General features: G+C 37.7%; 8 protein-coding genes and 2 non-coding genes across 10 annotated transcripts; 4 read left to right on the top strand and 6 right to left on the bottom strand.

Moving 5' to 3' along the window:
- Positions 1–224: 224 nt before the first annotated feature.
- Positions 225–3,065, top strand: SPOG_00552 (exocyst complex subunit Exo84). The gene is made up of 4 exons (XM_013168727.1): positions 225–469; positions 511–562; positions 610–751; positions 798–3,065. The coding sequence occupies exons 1-4, from the start codon at positions 432–434 to the stop codon at positions 2,291–2,293; spliced, it is 1,728 nt and encodes a 575-aa protein (XP_013024181.1). The 5' UTR covers positions 225–431; the 3' UTR covers positions 2,294–3,065.
- Positions 2,333–3,463, bottom strand: SPOG_00553 (TOM complex subunit Tom20). The gene is made up of 4 exons (XM_013168728.1): positions 3,200–3,463; positions 2,846–2,905; positions 2,590–2,775; positions 2,333–2,546 (listed from the first exon to the last, which is right to left on the bottom strand). Exons 1-4 carry the CDS (start codon positions 3,246–3,248, stop codon positions 2,383–2,385), a joined length of 459 nt encoding a protein of 152 aa, XP_013024182.1. The 5' UTR covers positions 3,249–3,463; the 3' UTR covers positions 2,333–2,382.
- SPOG_00554 (rho GDP dissociation inhibitor Rdi1) lies at positions 3,393–4,857 on the bottom strand. Its single transcript, XM_013168729.1, has 3 exons — positions 4,211–4,857; positions 4,045–4,148; positions 3,393–3,997 (listed from the first exon to the last, which is right to left on the bottom strand). The coding sequence occupies exons 1-3, from the start codon at positions 4,689–4,691 to the stop codon at positions 3,968–3,970; spliced, it is 615 nt and encodes a 204-aa protein (XP_013024183.1). The 5' UTR covers positions 4,692–4,857; the 3' UTR covers positions 3,393–3,967.
- A 742-nt stretch (positions 4,858–5,599) lies between these two features.
- On the top strand, positions 5,600–7,819 carry SPOG_00555 (thiamine diphosphokinase Tnr3). The gene has a single exon (XM_013168730.1). The coding sequence runs from the start codon at positions 5,820–5,822 to the stop codon at positions 7,539–7,541; it is 1,722 nt and encodes a 573-aa protein (XP_013024184.1). The 5' UTR covers positions 5,600–5,819; the 3' UTR covers positions 7,542–7,819.
- Positions 7,820–8,528: 709 nt separating this feature from the next.
- On the bottom strand, positions 8,529–9,296 carry SPOG_00556 (COPI-coated vesicle associated protein). The gene has a single exon (XM_013168731.1). It carries the CDS (start codon positions 9,096–9,098, stop codon positions 8,700–8,702), a length of 399 nt encoding a protein of 132 aa, XP_013024185.1. The 5' UTR covers positions 9,099–9,296; the 3' UTR covers positions 8,529–8,699.
- A 129-nt stretch (positions 9,297–9,425) lies between these two features.
- SPOG_16313 lies at positions 9,426–9,509 on the bottom strand. The gene has a single exon. It is a non-coding gene; the product is annotated as a tRNA-Tyr (tRNA).
- A 537-nt stretch (positions 9,510–10,046) lies between these two features.
- On the top strand, positions 10,047–10,146 carry SPOG_16312. Its single transcript has one exon. It is a non-coding gene; the product is annotated as a tRNA-Pro (tRNA).
- A 265-nt stretch (positions 10,147–10,411) lies between these two features.
- SPOG_00557 (SNARE Fsv1) lies at positions 10,412–11,561 on the top strand. The gene has a single exon (XM_013168732.1). It carries the CDS (start codon positions 10,477–10,479, stop codon positions 11,188–11,190), a length of 714 nt encoding a protein of 237 aa, XP_013024186.1. The 5' UTR covers positions 10,412–10,476; the 3' UTR covers positions 11,191–11,561.
- Positions 11,427–14,688, bottom strand: SPOG_00558 (transcription factor Rst2). Its single transcript, XM_013168733.1, has one exon. It carries the CDS (start codon positions 13,423–13,425, stop codon positions 11,641–11,643), a length of 1,785 nt encoding a protein of 594 aa, XP_013024187.1. The 5' UTR covers positions 13,426–14,688; the 3' UTR covers positions 11,427–11,640.
- Positions 14,689–15,101: 413 nt separating this feature from the next.
- SPOG_00559 (AAA family ATPase Cdc48) lies at positions 15,102–17,879 on the bottom strand. Its single transcript, XM_013168734.1, has 2 exons — positions 17,812–17,879; positions 15,102–17,752 (listed from the first exon to the last, which is right to left on the bottom strand). Exons 1-2 carry the CDS (start codon positions 17,865–17,867, stop codon positions 15,379–15,381), a joined length of 2,430 nt encoding a protein of 809 aa, XP_013024188.1. The 5' UTR covers positions 17,868–17,879; the 3' UTR covers positions 15,102–15,378.
- Between the last annotated feature and the right edge of the window lie 405 nt (positions 17,880–18,284).

Raw genomic sequence — 18,284 nt, 5'->3', positions numbered from 1 at the left:
AACCAAATCTAATAACCCGGGACTCTGTTTGGTCTAGCTTGAATGCCACTATTTTATATCTAGATTTTCCTATGTATCTCTTTCTTCAGACGATATCAACAATGCAGTATATTTCATGCTTTTTCAATGTAAACAAACAGACCAAGTGACATGAACAGGTAGCGCAAGTACATTGTTACTTAAATAGATACCTTTAATATAATGATACCAACAACAGAACTAATCGTTGATCTTGTAATATTTACTGGTAATCCATTAATAGAGCAAAATATATTCATTTTTATTTACTAAAAGCAATTTAAACGGCTTTTATGATTTGATATTCGAACATTCAAGTCCAGCAATACGAAATCACGAAATAGAGAGAACTTGTTCTTCTTTCTCGTGAATTAAGGAAGTTCCGGTTATAATTCATAAGTATCCTTGCTATAATGTCAAACGAACATTTAACTGCTAATGATGAGCTTTCGTATGTCGATACGTTTTCATTGCTTTAGACTAATGGACCAGGAAACTCAAATACTTAAATATAGCAGCCGACGAAGCCTCTGAAGAAAGATTGGTACGCCAGGTTTGTGAAAGACGATTCAAAGTACTTACACATTTTAGTCTCCTACTCGGCTTCGAGTTGGCACTTCTAAAACAGATGATATTTATCGACAAAAGCGACAAACAAAACATATTATGTCAAAAAATGAAGTATTTCTAAATCCGAAATATTTCGATAATGAAGATTATGACCCTCAGACTTGTACGTTTTCATCTAACTTCCGATTATTAACAGTCTACTCCATCAGATTTAAACGATATATTGCATGATGCCACAGAAGAGGAATTTGTTTCCTTGTATAACAAACTGTTACGTATCCACATGGGAGTCCGAAAGAATTTGGAGAAGAACTTTTATAAAAATCTCAACGAGTACGTCTTTATTTCCAGTGAAGTAAACAATTTAAGCCAAGATTTGGACCGGTTCAAATCGCTATTAGGTGTCTTGGAGGAAAACATCGAAGGACTAAATTTAGTCGAGCTTTCACAAAACACTTCTGACGATAATCTAAAACGATCAATGCGCCGATTGGAAAATACCATTGATGGTGTAAACAGAAATTTTTGGAAGAGTCCGAATAGAAGCCTAATTACAAAACAAGATCGTTGGACACTCATTAATACTAGAAATCAAAGAGTTCGTTTGATTGTCAATCTTTACTTATTTAATGACTGCATCCTTGTTACCTCTTCGCATTCTTTGGATAAAGAAAAGAGAATCAAAGAACAGACGCTTTATCAATGGAACCTTATTGATTTTACAATTCTTCCAATTGAAACTCCTGAACAAGCGGATGATGATGCGATATCCAACTTAGAGAAAGACTCGAATTTATCCTACGCTTCAGTATTATGTGATAGAAGCATTTTTGTACTGGGAAATAGTAATCTTGAAGAACGAGACTTCTTTATCCGTCAATCTAGACAATACCAGTCTCAACAGCTGCTCGAACATGCTCAAAAACGTGTAGGTGATACACAGTTAAGAATGGAGCTTGAACATTTCGTCAGAAGTGAGCAGGCAAGCTTATCGTCATACACGTCTTTTCAGTTGCTTTGTAAAACTATTGATTCTCCGTTACTTCTACAGTCTTATGCTCTAAGAAGAGAAGTTTTGCTAAATCTTTTTGAACAATTTAATCAATTAGATAATTTTATTTCTCTGCGTCAGTATTCGGATGCTATACGCATACTAAATTTACTGAGAAACCGCTTACAAAGCGAAAGGATCCAACAATTACTAACGGATTTTTTATTGGATAAACTAGAGTATAAGACGGAAAGGCTGAAAGAGCTATTCTTACATCAAATTGGATTCCCCGGGATTAGCGTTACGCAAGGAAAACAGTTAGTTAGATATTTACGATCCATTGGTTTTGAAAATGATGCGCGGAAACAGTTCTTTGATTCTCGTGAAGAACAGCTCAAACAGAAATATTATAATGTACAATGGGAAAAGGATATATCAAACTTAGTTACCACCAGCTCTTTTATTGCCTTTCGGTATTTGGCTCACATTACGCGTTTGTATACTCAAATGTTTGAGGTCAAGAAACCAGATTCACTTTATCGAAACTGGTTGTACCGTCAGATTGAAAGTTTGGTTTTCTTCATTGAAAACCAGTACAAAGGATTTCCTCGTGATAAATCATATGCTGAAACGGTATCAAAAGTTATGATGTATAGTACAGAATTAAAGAACATGAAGCTGGAGATAACCCCAATTCTTCAGCGACTTTTGTAAATAAAATTATAAATGGCATGGCTACTATTTACATGCATCCTATCTTTTATTGATATAATGAGAATATAGTTTTATTGACAATTAAGAGTTTACTCCACAGTAGGGGTGCTTTCCTTAGCTTGCATAGCTCTTAAAAGATTCATGATGGGTTCAGGAACGGTACGCTCGTAAATGGAAAACAATTCAACTGGTTGAGGGTATACTTTAAGAGCAGCATAAAAGCAAGCAGCAGATTCCTTGATATTGTCGGGTTCTATAATTGTTAGAAAAAAGATCATAGAAGCAATAATTCATACGTTGTTGGAAGAGTTGTTCACCACGGGCAACTTGCTGCATAAAGAAGAGCTCTTTTTCTTCAGCGCTACTAGGGGTAGGTGTAGACTTGACGATCTCGAGAGCATCTTCGATAACTTCATCAAATTTCTTGACAGCAATCTGTTCTTCTTGCTTCTTAGCTTCGTGCACCTTTTTGTAATGACGCTCTAAAAACCGTTTCGTTAGCGAACAGAAAGAATATACAGCGGATGACATTATTATATATTGTGGACATACTCAATGTTTTGCGGAAAGTAGGGTCGTTGCGACGCTTGTAGTCAAAATAAATGCCATAACCTGAGAGATATTAGCAAACATGTTCATGCACAAGAAAGGAAGCCAGCTCGGAAACCCGCATTCGATCGATCAGCTTTCCATGCACGCAAAATCAGTTATTTTTGTTTCATTTCTTTAAAATCCTTTCAAAAGAGAGCACCAGTCATAAAATGTACTATTCTTTCTCCCTTTCTCCATAGACATCGTGCAAAATACACTTGAAATGATTCCTCCCGGATCATTCAAGTTCAGCCGTAGAAGCCTAATTATTATTCCTTCCTTCAAACGATTGCGGGACCAAGCATTCCTACTTACCAACGGCGGCAGTTGCGAGAAGAGAACCGATAATGACAGAATTCCTCATGTTAAAAATGTGAAAGTAGAGATCCCTAAAAGAAAATTGAAAGGAGATTTAAAAAAAATAAAGTTTAGTTTATTATTTTCTCAAAAAAATACTGCAAGATAGATATCTCGGACTAGCAACAAGAATTAACCTACTTTGTAGGATATAGGAGGATACCAAAAGACGGTAGTAAGGGAGAGGCCGTGATATTGTTACTTTTCGGTGAAGTAACAAATATTACTGATTTCTCTAGTTTAAAGCCCTTTATTACTTAGGGAATTCCGACTTTGTATTATAATATGAGCTTAAGCTAGAACTGAAAAAGGATGAATGAAAAAGAAAGTAATACAAGCCGGTTTATACCGTTTGATTAATTCTTACAGCTTTCAGAAGAGGGTATGATAATCAGCACAAGATGACGTGGAAAGCTAGCAACTTGAATGATAGGGTTTTGGTAGTAAAGGCTCTGAACAAAAACAAACTTCAAAGAAATCTTGGAATAAATTGGAATATAATTCATCAAAGCACGATATACTATGAATAGGAAGTGCTAGTTGTTTTCGTAAGCATTTTTAGCAAAAGTAAAAGCGTAGCATCTGTCAAAGCAAGCAAGTGATCAAGAATCAAACAGTGATAGAGCAACAATAGAAAAAAGAAGGCAAAATTAGACAAAGTTGGGATAATAAGTTTGGGTCCTGTTGTTTCAGCAGAATAATGCCTGTCAGTCACGCAGATTCGACTTACTTCCAATTTTTTGTGACATCAAATGACTACACCACAGTTAGTAGGCAAATTATCAAGAATATAAGAAACATACCCATTGAACTACATGATGGACAACTTGGTCATCATCGATAAATTTACCAATAGCTTCGTAATGACCACGGGCAAGGAATCCGCTAGGAGCTTCTTCGGGTTCCGCTAGACACTCTAATTAGCAATACATTCATTCCGAGAACAATCAACAAAAACAAAATACTTACTAGTAAATTCATATGGAGTTTCATTAGGGCTATAAGAGCCAATCATAGTAGACGACTTGTCAACTGTCATTCCTACTCGACGAACAACTTGGACATAGCGTAAGCCGGAAATGAGTTCATGTTGGACACGGAAGCGGACAGCAATTCTATATTCACTATCCTCCTTAATGACGAAACCCTTCTTTTGAATTTGTTCCACACTGCCTTCATCTTGCATATCGACATGGATGGGATCACGACCATTGACAAGCAAGCTGAGTTGTTCAATCACCACTGTTCTAGGGTCATTAGGAGGAGAGTATCCCTTGTTAGAAATACCAAGAGACTCTTTCCATTTGGTTAAAGAGGGGTCCTCGGCATCCATATGTACGTATTCATTCAAAGTCTTCTTTTCACCCAAAGAAACGGGAACACTGTTGTCCACAAATTCATCGTCAAGTTCATTAGTTCCATTTCCAGCCTGTTTCTCTTGAGAAGTCATGATGTCTCTTTATGTAAGTTGAGTTTTCCTTGTAAAATGTGATATCCAAAAATTATTAAAACTTGCTATAGAAATCAGTGAACCAAATCAATTCTATCACTGTCTTCGAACAACTGTTTTCTCTATTAATTCTTTGTTGTGGTTCCGTTTTGCAGAAGATCGTTTCAGGTAGCTTTCATTAGATCACACTCTCTTGTTCCTTTACAGAGGGAACAAAGAGTAGCTTGCTACTTTGATGTTAAAAGGAACTCGCTCCAATATTTTCCTGATCTTCATGTGTTTTTTTTTTTCTTTTTTTTATCATAAAGTAATGTTTTAATAGAGAAAAAATTTAAATAAAAAAATTCCTTAGTTGTTCATCTTTGTAAGAAGTTCTTTTACGTATTTTTTTTTTTCTGCGATGTATCCAAAATTAACAGCATTTGAAGAAAGAAACCAGTTTGCTTGAAATCAATGCAAATATTCATTCTGTTTATGCATTGAAAAACAGGAAACTTACTCTCAAGTTTCCATGATAAATGACTTTTCGTCATGATCTTTTCTAGTTTTTATAACTCTGTGAGAGTTTTGAAGCTAACAATGCAAAGAAAACCATCCAAATGAAGAAATGCTGTATATTTACTTTCTTTAACTTATGAGAGGACACCCTGCGGTCAATTTCTTTATGATAATTTCATTTCGCAAGTCTTTTGCTTTATGCTTGAAGCAATTAGTGTCAGCCCTTTTATTTATTTACTTACTTTAATTGAATGGAATTGACTTCTAAAGTAAGTTCATTTTATTTAATTCTATTGAATTATTGTTGAAATTTGTTTGATTCTTTATTTACTTTTCCTTCGCAACTGCTAGGGCTAAAGTTTAAGGTTGATTTAAGCTATCCTTGCTACAAGGGATAATTCAACTATACACTCCATACTCTCTACGATACCTTCACTCACTTACAGAAGGAATTTACCTCTATCTCCTGATATTTTTTTTTTCTTTATTTGGTAAATTTTTGGATTTTTAGATTGTGCTATTCTGCATTTGGCATTCAGGGTTATTTACATTTGCTAGCATACCTGGCATACTTCGGGGAAGGGAATTAGGTTTACTTTTCATAGAAGATTCCTTTCACAAATAAGTAGAATGACTTCAATTTCGACAATCGAACAGCTCGATCTGGTAAAGCTACTGGACCGCTGTGACTCTTTCCATAACAATTTCATCTCCGGAACAATTCCATTTTACCTGAATGATGCTGTCATCGGCTACATTATCCCAGAGGTTATTCAAGAGTTAGTAAAATTCGATAGCTTCGTTTACGATTGGATATATAAGCCCGGGAAATCGATACAACTGAACGCAACAGATTTTGAGAAGCGATCTTCCATTTTAGAAAAGATTCTCAAAGTTTGGAAACAATCGAATCTTTTTGGCGTGGCTGATCAATGGCGAAATGAATTATATAGCGTCTTTGGTCCCAATGGTGAAGTTGCTTTTGCCGTGGAACGAGGTGGATACTGGCTTTTTGGTTTTGTTAGCTATGGAGTCCATTGTAACATTTATGTTCCTCCTACACCAACAACTCCTATGTGTCTATGGGTTCCCACGCGTTCGTCCACCAAGCAAACTTGGCCTGGCTATCTCGATAACAGCGTTGCAGGAGGAATCAGCCATGGTGACTCAATTGTGGGGACTATGGTAAAAGAATGTCTGGAAGAAGCAAACTTGAGTGTCTCGCATTCTAGTTTACGTTCCCGTGGTATTGTCTCCTATATCAAGTTTTCCCAGAAGAAATGGTACCAGCCGGAGTTACAATACGTATTCGATGTTCCGATCGACGAGAATACAAAGTTGCGGCCAAATGATGGAGAGGTTGCAGAGTTTCATCTTTGGACCTTGGATCAAGTTATCCAAGAATTAGCCGCGGGGAATTTCAAGCCAAATTGTGCTCTTGTGATTCTTGATTTCTTAATGCGACATGGCATTTTAAGTCCAGAACATCCTCAATATTACGAAACATTTCAGCGGATACACAGAAATCTTCCTCATCCAATTGGCAAGTATAAGAAAAGCAAAAATCATGATGCATCAGCAGTCAGCACGAGCGTGAATCCTCCTCCCAACGAATTAACAGAGTCTCAGCATTTTGACCCATGTGCTACCTGGTCTGAAAGACTCAATGAACGTGATTACAACTATAAATATGCCATTTTAATTTTGAACCGCTCAATTAGTATTTCTGATAATCGTTTCCATCATCTTTGGGATAATGCAAGCCTTCGGATATGCGCGGATGGCGGATCGAATCGTTTAAAAAACTACGATCCTACATTGAAGCCTGACATTCTTGTGGGAGATTTTGATTCTTTGACGAATGAGACACGCGAGCACTACAAGCGAATGGGTGTTCAAATACTCCACGATCCTGACCAATACTCTACAGATTTTATGAAGGCTCAGAAGGTGATTCAAGAAAATGGAATATCTGTCATTTTCACTTTGTGTGGCATGGATGGACGAGTTGACCATGCTTTGGGGAACCTAAATCATCTTTATTGGTCGTATGCAAAGCATAAGGAAACTCAGCTTTACATACTGTCCGAAGCAAACGTGACTTGGCTACTACCTTCAGGAGAAAGTTCTATAAACTGTGGCACCATTGTAAATAAGCATTGTGGCATTCTTCCTGTAGGTCGTGACGCTTTTGTTTTAAGAACCGATGGTTTGAAATGGAATCTCGAAAATCAGGTCTGTAGTTTTGGTGGACTAATAAGTTCCTGCAATATCATCTGCAAACCTCAAATTACTGTGCTCACACAAGATCCTGTCATATGGACAATGGAAGCGCCAGATCCTACTGACTAAGAAACGAAAGCAGCAGTTAAGTCTACATTTTGTCATAATATTTACGATTTTCTCTCATGAATTCTTTATCTTTACTAATTTGACTAAACAATAGGTAGAAGGAAATTTAATTTATGTTGATTATTTACTTATACATCCGTATTCAAACGGAACCCACTCACCACGCATTTACCCTTCCAACAAGCTTTGTGAACTGAAAGATACACCTCAGAAAGTGAAGAAATAAAGCAAATCATGACACATGTTCATATTGTTGAGCTTGACATGTCATTTTTTTCCTCCTTGATATACCCAACAGTTCACTAACCAAGCTGGTAATTGTAAGCTACAGTGTTTGGTTGTAGGAAGAAGTAGTGCTTCCCGGCAATATATATAGTAATTTCGACTTTGTCCAGTTTGTCGCCTTTCACCATCTTAGGTAACAATGTCCTTTGACCTGAGGAAATTTTCAACCCGTCACGGCTGTCGGAAATATTATCTCAGTATTTGTATTATATTGTTGTAAGGAATGGAAACTGCAGTTGCTTAATAAGTTGATTAGTGTTTATTTACGAGAGTAATATGATGTTCACACATTTGTATTGACAAACGAAGCTGTTTACAAGGAATGAGCTTATTAGCTTGACCAGAAAAGTATTCCTTATTTTGAACGAAATTCTCATGCGTACAAACTGTTCTATCAAGATTCAATTTCTAGCAATCACCTGCCTGCATGTATTCAACAAGATGTCAAACGAATTCCATGGTTTTAGAGGGAACCTTTCCATAATTCAAAAATTCGCAGATATTTTGTGATCTTAGGGATTTGGACGGCTAGAAGGGATTCTGCTTCATATCTACAAGGAACCTTTTCAGGATCAAGTTAGCCTCTACTCATCTCAATGTTTCTTCTACAGTTTTTAGCCCATACAATGAAAATGGAAACGCTCCATTCAAGTAATGGCCGTAGGTAAGTCTTAAATTATATGAAGCGGATTTTATTCGCTTACTAGTAAACATTTTTAACAAGGTAGAGAGAAATTACTACCATGAAATGCGAGAAAACAAATAAAATAAAATAAAAAGAATGGCACTATTAGGAAAAAAAGACGAGATGAAAAACATACAACATACTTACAGCTGGAAGCTAAACATGAAAAGAAGATCGCCGTTAGGTGCTTAAACCTCATCTACCGTATCATCCCAGTCTGTATCGCGCATGCTTCGAGGAGCATAATCTTGTAGTCCGGCAACGTAGTTAGCAGCACAGAAGCCAGCACCAACAAGAAGAACTAAAAAGCCAAGGAAAGATGTGAATCCATTATAGGACCAAAGCAAAGAACCCATAAATAGATAGAAAAAGCCTCTACCCAAGAAGGAGAACATAAAGGAGGCATATTTGACTGCTACAGAGGGAACTTCACGTTCTAATGCGATGGTACCGAGGCCAAAGGCGATGATGAATAAACCTAAAAGAACATTCGCCAAGCTGAAAGAGAAAACCTTGATAAGACCCGAAAGCCCAAGAAAAGCACCCACTCCCAAGTTCAAGGCGCTAAAGATTTTAGGCTTGTCCATTTTTTATAAACTCCGTGACTACGATGCTCAAATGAAGAGTTTTTTTTTTTTCAGAAAAAGAAAGACACGCTTACAGCACTGAATTTAGTAATCCTTGCTCAACTGGCAATCGGTTCAATGTAAAAACCCGTTGCTTGTCTTGATTGTTGGTCTTGGAAACTGCAATCCAAGCCTTACGCAGTGGTGATTCAGGTTAGGTAACTGTTACCTAGTTTTTTTTTTGACAACATCAGACTCGCACTTAAAAGAAAATCATGTAAGAATCCAATTAGCATTGCAAAACAATACGCGAAGAACCCTATTTTTTGGATTCAAATGAAAAAAAAATCTCCTGAGCCAGATTTGAACTAGCGACCAACCGGTATCGTAGACATTACAGCCGGGTGTGATAACCAACTACACCATCAGGAGAACTGTTAGTAAGGTAATAATTTAGACATATGTAACTAGAATGTTGGTATTTCAAATTGTCCCTTCAAATCTCCTTTCAAACTAAGGGCGATTTGCAATTTTGCTTACATCGAAGCAGTATCACTTTCCAATCCATCACAGAGGAGGCGCTTCGCTTGACAATCGATACGTCAATAATGAATTCACATTCCAGACATACCAGACCAGAGACTTAACAGAGAAATTCCGGAAACCCTCTTTAGTCACCTATTTCGCTAGATATGGATTTGCTAGTTATGGATTTCTGTGACGATAAACATACTTCGTCGTTGTTGCTGGCGACTTCCAAATAAGTTTGCGACCCTTATGTACAGTAATTTTTTAGCACCAAATACATAAGTTACGATTGAATCCTTCTAATTTTAGGAAAAATAAAAAAAAAAGTAGAAATCCGAATTAAAACTGGATAAAAAAATGAACCTTTCAACACTCAAAAGCTAACTATTCTACCTTAAGATTTTTATATATATTTTTCTTAAATCATAAGATGACAACAACGGCCTAATAGTGTAGTGGTTAACATACCTCTTTCGGGTAAGACCCACTTCTGAGTTTATGAGTTTAGAGGTGATCCCTGGTTCGAATCCTGGTTAGGCCCTTTTTTAATTTTACTTTTCACTTCGAGAAATCGAGTTTTGGAAATTTCTTTCAATCCACCATTTGTATGTTTTGCTTTATACCTTTTTTTAGTTAGAGGATTCGCACATTTCGTTTTTTTATAGTTCTTCTACTACAACTTTGTCAATCTCTCCTAAGTTTTCTCTTTGTAAAAATAACACTACGCCGTTCGAGTGCGGTAATCGAGATTTTCATTCGTCAAGTCCTACAACCGTAAATAGTAGCACCGCACAGCTGTCGTTCATGGTCGTAGTAGCTTCTTCGTAGAGTGACTCAATCTGCAATAAGAGTAATCAAAACACCAACGATCATGTCAAAGTTACTGTTGTTAGTGGATTCAACGACGAAGAAAATCAACGATTATGAGAAATTGATCGAGTTTGGAAACTCACCAGATGCAGAGATCGATTCCTCTTTACAAGATATTCGTAGACAATTACAAAGTCTAAGTCAAGAACAAACAAGGTTAGAACAGAATGCTCAAATTCCTGAATACAGGCTTCGAGAATCTGAAGCATATTTAATTCGTATGCAGCGACGAGTTGAGTCTGCCGAGGAAACACTGCTGAGAAAGCGAAATGCTGCTTCCCAAGGACCAAGTTTTCAATCTTCCTACTCATCCAAGCAGGCTGCCGCTGCTCCATTGACTTCAGATGCAACGTCCAACAAATCAGATATTGAAATGGAATCCATCTACCAATTCGAAGGAAATGATCCCAATCCCATTGATGTCAACTTACTGACGCAGATGCACCAGCAGATGCTCAACGAGCAAGAAGAGTCATTAGGTGGAATCGAGGCTAGTGTTCGAAAGCAAAAGCAATTGGGCTACTTAATGAACGATGAACTCGAAGAACATAATCAGTTAATAGACCATATGGATGACGATGTAGATCGGGTAGACAAACGGCTAAACTTGGCTAGAAATCGCTTGAGAAAAGTGACTCGCAAAGCAAAGCAATATCCACGTTGCTGTATCATTCTTTTTCTTTCTTTATTGCTCATTTTGGTTTGTTTTATTTAATGTCTTCATTACGCCCCGCTCCCTCTTCTACCATATGTTTGTTAATTTTCATAAGCAAGTTTACGTTCTGTAATATTAGATCCTCATAAATCTTTCTCGTTGTTTACTTATGTCTAAATGAATTCTAGTTTTCTGTGCATTTTGAATATAATCTAACTTTTGAATTCCGCATGTCTGTACTTGAAATACAAATTGATTTTCAGCAACTCGATGGACATCTCAAAATCACATTACATGTTTCAGATCCTGAATTCTAACGATACTTTCTATACACATGAACTGCTGATTGTACAAACACTAGATTGAGATTAATTTTTTATGAATGTAACTCTCACCAAAGTAATTTGTTGTCAAAAAATATGAACCGAAACACGTCTTTCCTTTTTTTTTTAAAAAAAAAAATTAAACATCAACGAATTTTAAGAAATGGAATATAAGAAATAAAATGTATCAATAAAAGGTAGCATGCTCTGAAGGTTGTTCTAAACCAGTACTAAAGTTCGGTATGCTAGAGGAGATATAATCCAAATCAGATGACCACTTAGAAGTAGAAGTACTGTTACGGTGAAAAGGAGGACGAGCACCGTAAGATTCCAAATTGCCTAACATAGCAGGATTAAACCTGTCTTGTCGATAATCATTATTATCCGCGTACAGCATCTCCTGTGCTAACCCACCGTTGATAATATCAGTATATTCCTCACTAACCGGACCAAGATAATTAGTTGCAGCTGCACTTGGAGTCGATGCAATCCTTTCGGGGTTTTCAAAGCCTTTAACTCCATCCATGCCTACATACCCACTTGGAGGAAATGCATCTGTGTCATAAACATCTGAAGCCAAGTTCGCATCCACACTCCCAAACGACGACATTCGCATGGTTGGTGGCAAAGTTGTGGGACTAGCCGCCATAGAAGGTTGCATCATCGAGTCAGGACTATAATAACTAGGAGAAAAAATATTCCCCATTGGAGACATAGTATTAGGGGCAGCGTTCTCAACATGATCTGGTCGAACATAATCAACTGAACTCGTATTAGAATTATTAGATGTTTCTAAACGGTAGTTACTTGGGGTATTTGCATTGCTGGCTTCTTTGGGTGATGGATGAGGAGATGGCTGAAAGAATGCAAGAATGTCATTTGAATTCATACCCTGAGACACTGGAACAGACAAAGGATCAGAAAAATGACCCCAATCAGATTTATCAACTTCGTGACCCTCAGGAATAGTTTCAGGAACAGTCAATTTGTTCCAGTAAGTACTTGAACCTGCATTTTTGGAAAATGAAGGATATGATAATAAAGAAGGGTCATCATCAAAAGATGAATAATTACAGTCAGGACTTTTCTGATCGTACAAACCTGACATTGGTTGATATTGAACAGGAGGAAATAGTTCATGGGCGATTGTTGCGCGACGGAAAAACAAAGAATTGTCTTGCAAACCAACAGAGGGATTTGGTATAGGATAACCTGCGGAAGAAGGAAATGAAGTAGAGGGTAAACTAGAGGCTACAGCATCACCAACATTAACTGCAGATACTAAACGTTGCTTTTGAGATTCAAGCCAACCGGCATTAGAATAGAGGGAAGATGCAGAAGGAGAAGAAACCGAGGGTTGTTGATTCGAAGATTGAAGATTGGAGAATCTAAGGGAATCGGCATTTGTGGATGGTTGAGGTAGCGGGCGTTTGTTAGGAGCATTCATATTTGCAATAAAAGACTGGGCGTCCGCGACAGTCATATTGGGGATAGAGTTTGTCGAACGTCTTCGTCTTCTTGGTTGAGGATTTTTATGAATTTTCTGTTGATGACGAAGAAGCAAATCACGTCTGGAAAACAAACGACCGCAACCAATCGGCAAACCATCAATATCTTGACAGACAAAAGGCTTTTCATTGGTATGAGAGCGAATATGCCTCTTCAAGTGTTCCAAACGCGCAAAAGCGCGGGTGCAAATAGTGCAAACATACTGCTTAACCTTTTGGGTAGATCCATTGGCATCCTTCTTGGTTTTCTGAGTGGTACTCATAAAATTAGAGCTCTTTGATTGATCTGTCAACAATTTTGATTGATTATTAGAATTGTTTGTTAAAGGTACTGTTTCCTTTGTCTGACAATTTGAAACTCCTGTAGGAGTAGAAATCATAACATTTGCTGTTCCAGCATTAACACTGGAAGAAGAATGTTGATGACGAGAATTAGAAGGAGCTGTATTAGTAGCCTGGTTCATCGCTAATTGTAGAGAGGTATAATTAAAAGGGAATTAGAGATCAGTAACCAATTAGGATTAATTATAGATTTATAAGAAATACTCCTTTTTTTTTGTATTAAAAGTAAAAGGGGGTAAATAAGGGAAAAGAAAAGGAAAACACGTACGAGTATTATATGTCCAAGAAATTAAATCTTCGAAAAAAAAGGCCGCTAAAACGACACTAAAAGGCTGCAGAGATTGAATGAAGATTTTAAAGATTAGTAGGGATAGGTCGGAATGCGAGATATCGAGAAATGGAGAGATGGTAAGAAGACAACAAAAAAGGGGAAGAATAAAAAAGAAGTGACTTATGGTGTAGATAAAAGTGAAGAAATAGGTAAAGAAGGAGTTTATGTATGAAGGAAGGAGGAGAAACGCTTCCTAAACAAACAAATCTAAGTATGATGAAGATACAGAATTAGATGATAAATTGGCGTCAAAACACCCAAAGAGACAGAGTCATTCAATGAATGAACTAAATCACAATCTTTAAAGGAGCGTCGGGTTTTAACCCAAAAAGAGAACGATGTTTATTGAAGGTCAACAAGGAAAGAAAATTAGAAAACAAACAACAATCAGCACCAACCGCAAATAAATAATGATTAAAAAAGACTAGACAATAATGAGAAAATACAAATCCTTTACGTTAGCCTAGATTCAACGCAACCCATACAACCGACAAGCAAACGACAAATAATTAATCTACACAAAGGAGTAGAGATATAAAAAACGCGACCAAGCCCAGCAATACGGTATGGTATGACTGTATTAAGTTATGCACGTCAGACTGAACGCATACAACAATGGTTATACTGCTCCAAACGATTAATTATTTTTGGATATATTGCCTGTTTTTAGAAAACCCCTGCTCAACAAACGCAACCTTTATAATTTGCGCGATAATAAAACACGTTTCCAATGAAAAATAGGTCTTGAAATTGCAAAGTGCAGCAAACGATCTACAAACAGATTTTATGAGTGGCAAATCGCTTCGTTTTTCACTTTGAACTACCCAAACTCTTTCCTAGTGCTAAATTGTAGCAGATTCAATTCAAATCCCGTCGTTTTCAGTTTCTTTTGGTATATAAAGCCTATGCTCTCGACTTTTAGGCGTATCTCGTTTAATTTGGGTTGTTAATTCGTTCTACCACCGTTTATGTAGTTACTTCCAAACAAGTAACATTCCAAGAAAAAGCACACGACAGGTAGCGAAGATTTTAAGGATATCAAGACCACGTTGTTTAACCTGTGTGGAGCGTCTTTCTTAGTTGTGTCTATTGATAGACTTGATCATACTTACTGCTTATAAGCCGTCGCTTATTGGGGGTAAGCAGTACTAGACATACTTTACATAGAGAATCCCCTTAGTTGATTTCTTTTATTTCTTATCTAATATTTTTCTGTTTACATCTGTATTGCATTTTTTTTTACTTTACTTTTGTAGATTTCTTGTTGAGCCTCGTATGGAAGTTTTTTTATCAATTAGATTACTTTGAGGTTCTCGAATATCATCCTTGTACATTATCACCATTATTAATTGAATATTTATCCTTTGTTTCAAGCTCTGTTGTTTTTTCCTATCTTTGTTAAGTTTCATAGCTCGGCAACGGTTTTCTGACGGAACCCGATGTCCGTAAGACTGTTCTTTACGCTGCCTAGCTCCTTAAAAGGAGTTTCGTTATTATCGACTGTTTTGTTTGTGTTTGATTTACTTTCTAACTCGGAAATATCTATCATACTGTCTATATACTGCTTTTCCGTTCTTACTCATCGTGAAACAAATAATATTTAATTTTTCTTTCTTTACACTACATCACAAAAATCTAGCGCTCTCTTAGTAGACAGTAAATCATTACACCTTCTCAAATATCATCCTCATAGTCAAAACGAAATCAAAGGTCATCAGGATATATATTCATACAATCAGTTTTTCTATGCGTACAAATCATCAGCGCCATCGTTTCCAAAGCTGGGTCCATTAGCATTATTGTTGGAAGAATCAAATTGGAATCCCGTTAAGCCACGAGAGGTAAGGAGTTGATGAGCATAAGCTTCATATCGGCGAACTTCACCGTCACTGACTGAACGACGAGCCATCTTCATAGCTTCTTCAACATGGCGTCTTTGTACTTGAGAAGCAGTAGCATCTTCTTCCATAACAACGTCATCTGCTCCAGCAGCTTTTGCTTCATTTTCTTTCTTAATATCTTCCTCAATGCTTTCCTTGATGGCCAACTTGACAGTCCGCTGAACGACAAACTCCAAATCAGCACCAGAAAATCCATGAGTAGCCTTTGCAACAGCTCCCAGATCCACATCTTCTGCCATAGGAGTATGACGGAATTGGGTCTTAAGAATACCGGAACGAGCTTCCTCGTCAGGAAGAGGAACATAAATCAATTGATCCAAACGACCAGGACGCATAAGAGCAGGATCAATCTGGTCCGGTCTGTTTGTGGCACCAATGACAAAAACATTCTTTTTGCTATTAACACCATCCATTTCAGTAAGCAATTGGTTCACCACACGGTCACCACCACCAGAGTCACCAGCAGTAGCACCACGAGACTTAGCAATAGAGTCTAATTCATCCAGAAAGACTACACAGGGAGCAGCTGCACGTGCTTTATCAAAAATGTCACGAACATTGGATTCGGATTCACCGAACCACATACTAAGAAGTTCAGGTCCCTTAACTGAAATGAAGTTGGCAGAGCACTCATTGGCAATAGCCTTCGCCAATAAAGTTTTACCAGTACCAGGAGGTCCAAAGAAAAGGACACCCTTACTTGGGGTAACACCGAAGCGTAAGAACTTTTCGGCATACATGACGGGCATTTGTACAGTTTCACGCAATTCGCGTTTGACTTCTTCCAAACCGCCAATGTCCTCCCAGCGAACATTTGGAACTTCCACAACAGTCTCGCGCAAAGCAGATGGGTTGCCAGATCCAAGGGCAAATCTGAAGTTTTCCATAGTAACACCAAGAGAATTCAAAACCTCGGCATCTATTTCATCCTCATCTAAGTCAATCAAGTCCATCTTTTCGCGGATCTGTTGCATAGCGGCCTCCGAACACAAAGAAGCCAAATCTGAACCAACGTAACCATGTGTCTCGGCAGCAATTTGTTCAAGGTCAACGTCATCTGCCAGCTTCATGTTCTTTGTATGGATACGGAGAACTTCTAAACGACCAGTGGGATCAGGAATACCAACGTCTACTTCACGATCGAAACGACCGAAACGTCGCAAAGCAGGGTCGATAGAATTGGGACGATTGGTAGCAGCCATAACAACGACATTGCTACGAGCTTTCATACCATCCATAAGAGTAAGCAATTGAGACACGACACGGCGCTCTACTTCTCCGTTGGTTTTTTCACGCTTGGGAGCGATAGAATCTATTTCGTCAATGAAAATAATGGCAGGCGAATTCTTCTCTGCTTCTTCAAAAGCCTTTCGTAAATTGGACTCGGATTCACCAGCCATTTTGGACATGATTTCAGGACCATTAATTAAAAAGAAGAAGGCACCGGTTTCATTAGCAACAGCACGGGCCATTAAAGTTTTACCAGTACCAGGAGGTCCATACATAAGAATTCCGCGAGGTGGCTTAATACCTATACTTTTGAATAATTGAGGATGACGAAGGGGAAGTTCAACGAGCTCACGGATTTGAGCCATTTGACGGCGGCATCCACCAATATCATCATAACCAACCTCTGCCAAACTACTCTCTTCATCTTCACGATTGATGGGTTCACCCTCCCAGTGAATAATGGTATCTTGACTGACAATGCCAAACTCGTCTGGAGCGACATCTACAACCTTGAATTCAACTTGGCGCATGCTGCCCCGGACAACAAACAAGTCGCCTTTTCGGATAGGACGATAAGCTTCAACGAAATAAGGTTTTAAGTATACGTCGAAAAGTGAACCGGTAAGACCTTCGACAGTGTCGGCCAAGGGCAATACGGAAATGCGTTCAGCATACTTGATATCCGGGCAGGGATTAACTGTTACAACATCTCCCAAACGAATACGCAAATTACTACGTACAACACGGTTAAGGCGGGCAACACCGTCTTCCATATCATCGTCAGTTAGAACAATCAAAACGGTGTCTTTCCGTCTCTTTCCTTTAACGACAACGGTATCTCCTCTGAAAAGCTGCAAAGTTTCCATAGTATTAGGAGAAAGTGTAATCACTGAATTGTCATCGTTAGTGGCATCATCCACCACTAAGGAATTGGGTTTTTTCTTTTTGCGAAGGATTGCAGTCGCAGTATCTTCTGCTTTTTGGTCACTAATTTACAGTTAATAACAATCGCAATTGAATTTCCTCAAAAATAATAATACACTTACTCTTCTGAGGGTTTTGTGCCCTGAAGACGTTCCACTTCTGGGTTCTTATCGTTCATGGTAGATGGTTCGTCTTATACTTCATACGAGCACTTCTTATATATAAAACCAAATATATCAGTTTATACATCTAAAATTTATTAACTATTGTTTTTTGAACTAATTTATTAACTTATGTAATTTTCCATGTATAAACCTCACTTCTTCTTCTCGTCTACCTTAAAAGTTATTTCTGATTCCAACCCTTTCCATGATGCTTACGACATCAATTCCTACTTACGTTTAGGAACCCGAGAATGATCCGGAAAGAAAATACGATAATGTAACAAGGCTCCCTATTTAGTAAATAAACAAAAGATGTAGCTGCCAAAAACGATATTGATCAGATTTTCCTCCTTTAAAAGGTAGGCCAGAGGTAAAAGCTCCTGAATTATTGAATTAAAACTTCTAACTAAATGACAGTTCGAGTTTCCTTG

This window comes from Schizosaccharomyces cryophilus, assembly GCF_000004155.1.
Source record: "Schizosaccharomyces cryophilus OY26 unplaced genomic scaffold supercont4.5, whole genome shotgun sequence".
In the NCBI taxonomy this organism is placed as follows: Eukaryota; Fungi; Ascomycota; class Schizosaccharomycetes; order Schizosaccharomycetales; family Schizosaccharomycetaceae; genus Schizosaccharomyces; species Schizosaccharomyces cryophilus.
This window is presented reverse-complemented; position numbering and strand designations above follow the sequence as displayed.

Bases quoted from the DNA above. Each gene is read 5' to 3' on its own strand.
- SPOG_00552 (XM_013168727.1), top strand. From the start codon at position 432: ATGTCAAACGAACATTTAACTGCTAATGATGAGCTTTC. The intron at 563-609 runs GTACGCCAGGTT...TACACATTTTAG, and splicing joins AAGCCTCTGAAGAAAGATTG to TCTCCTACTCGGCTTCGAGT. The intron at 752-797 runs GTACGTTTTCAT...CTACTCCATCAG, and splicing joins AGATTATGACCCTCAGACTT to ATTTAAACGATATATTGCAT.
- SPOG_00553 (XM_013168728.1), bottom strand. From the start codon at position 3,248: ATGAGGAATTCTGTCATTATCGGTTCTCTTCTCGCAACTGCCGCCGTT. The intron at 2,776-2,845 runs GTATGTCCACAA...AACGGTTTTTAG, and splicing joins TACTTTCCGCAAAACATTGA to AGCGTCATTACAAAAAGGTG. The intron at 2,547-2,589 runs GTATGAATTATT...TAACAATTATAG, and splicing joins TGAACAACTCTTCCAACAAC to AACCCGACAATATCAAGGAA.
- SPOG_00554 (XM_013168729.1), bottom strand. From the start codon at position 4,691: ATGACTTCTCAAGAGAAACAGGCTGGAAATGGAACTAATGAACTTGAC. The intron at 4,149-4,210 runs GTAAGTATTTTG...TAGAGTGTCTAG, and splicing joins AACTCCATATGAATTTACTA to CGGAACCCGAAGAAGCTCCT. The intron at 3,998-4,044 runs GTATGTTTCTTA...ACTGTGGTGTAG, and splicing joins TCCATCATGTAGTTCAATGG to TCATTTGATGTCACAAAAAA.
- SPOG_00555 (XM_013168730.1), top strand. From the start codon at position 5,820: ATGACTTCAATTTCGACAATCGAACAGCTCGATCTGGTAAAGCTACTG.
- SPOG_00556 (XM_013168731.1), bottom strand. From the start codon at position 9,098: ATGGACAAGCCTAAAATCTTTAGCGCCTTGAACTTGGGAGTGGGTGCT.
- SPOG_00557 (XM_013168732.1), top strand. From the start codon at position 10,477: ATGTCAAAGTTACTGTTGTTAGTGGATTCAACGACGAAGAAAATCAAC.
- SPOG_00558 (XM_013168733.1), bottom strand. From the start codon at position 13,425: ATGAACCAGGCTACTAATACAGCTCCTTCTAATTCTCGTCATCAACAT.
- SPOG_00559 (XM_013168734.1), bottom strand. From the start codon at position 17,867: ATGAACGATAAGAACCCAGAAGTGGAACGTCTTCAGGGCACAAAACCC. The intron at 17,753-17,811 runs GTAAGTGTATTA...ACTGTAAATTAG, and splicing joins GGCACAAAACCCTCAGAAGA to TGACCAAAAAGCAGAAGATA.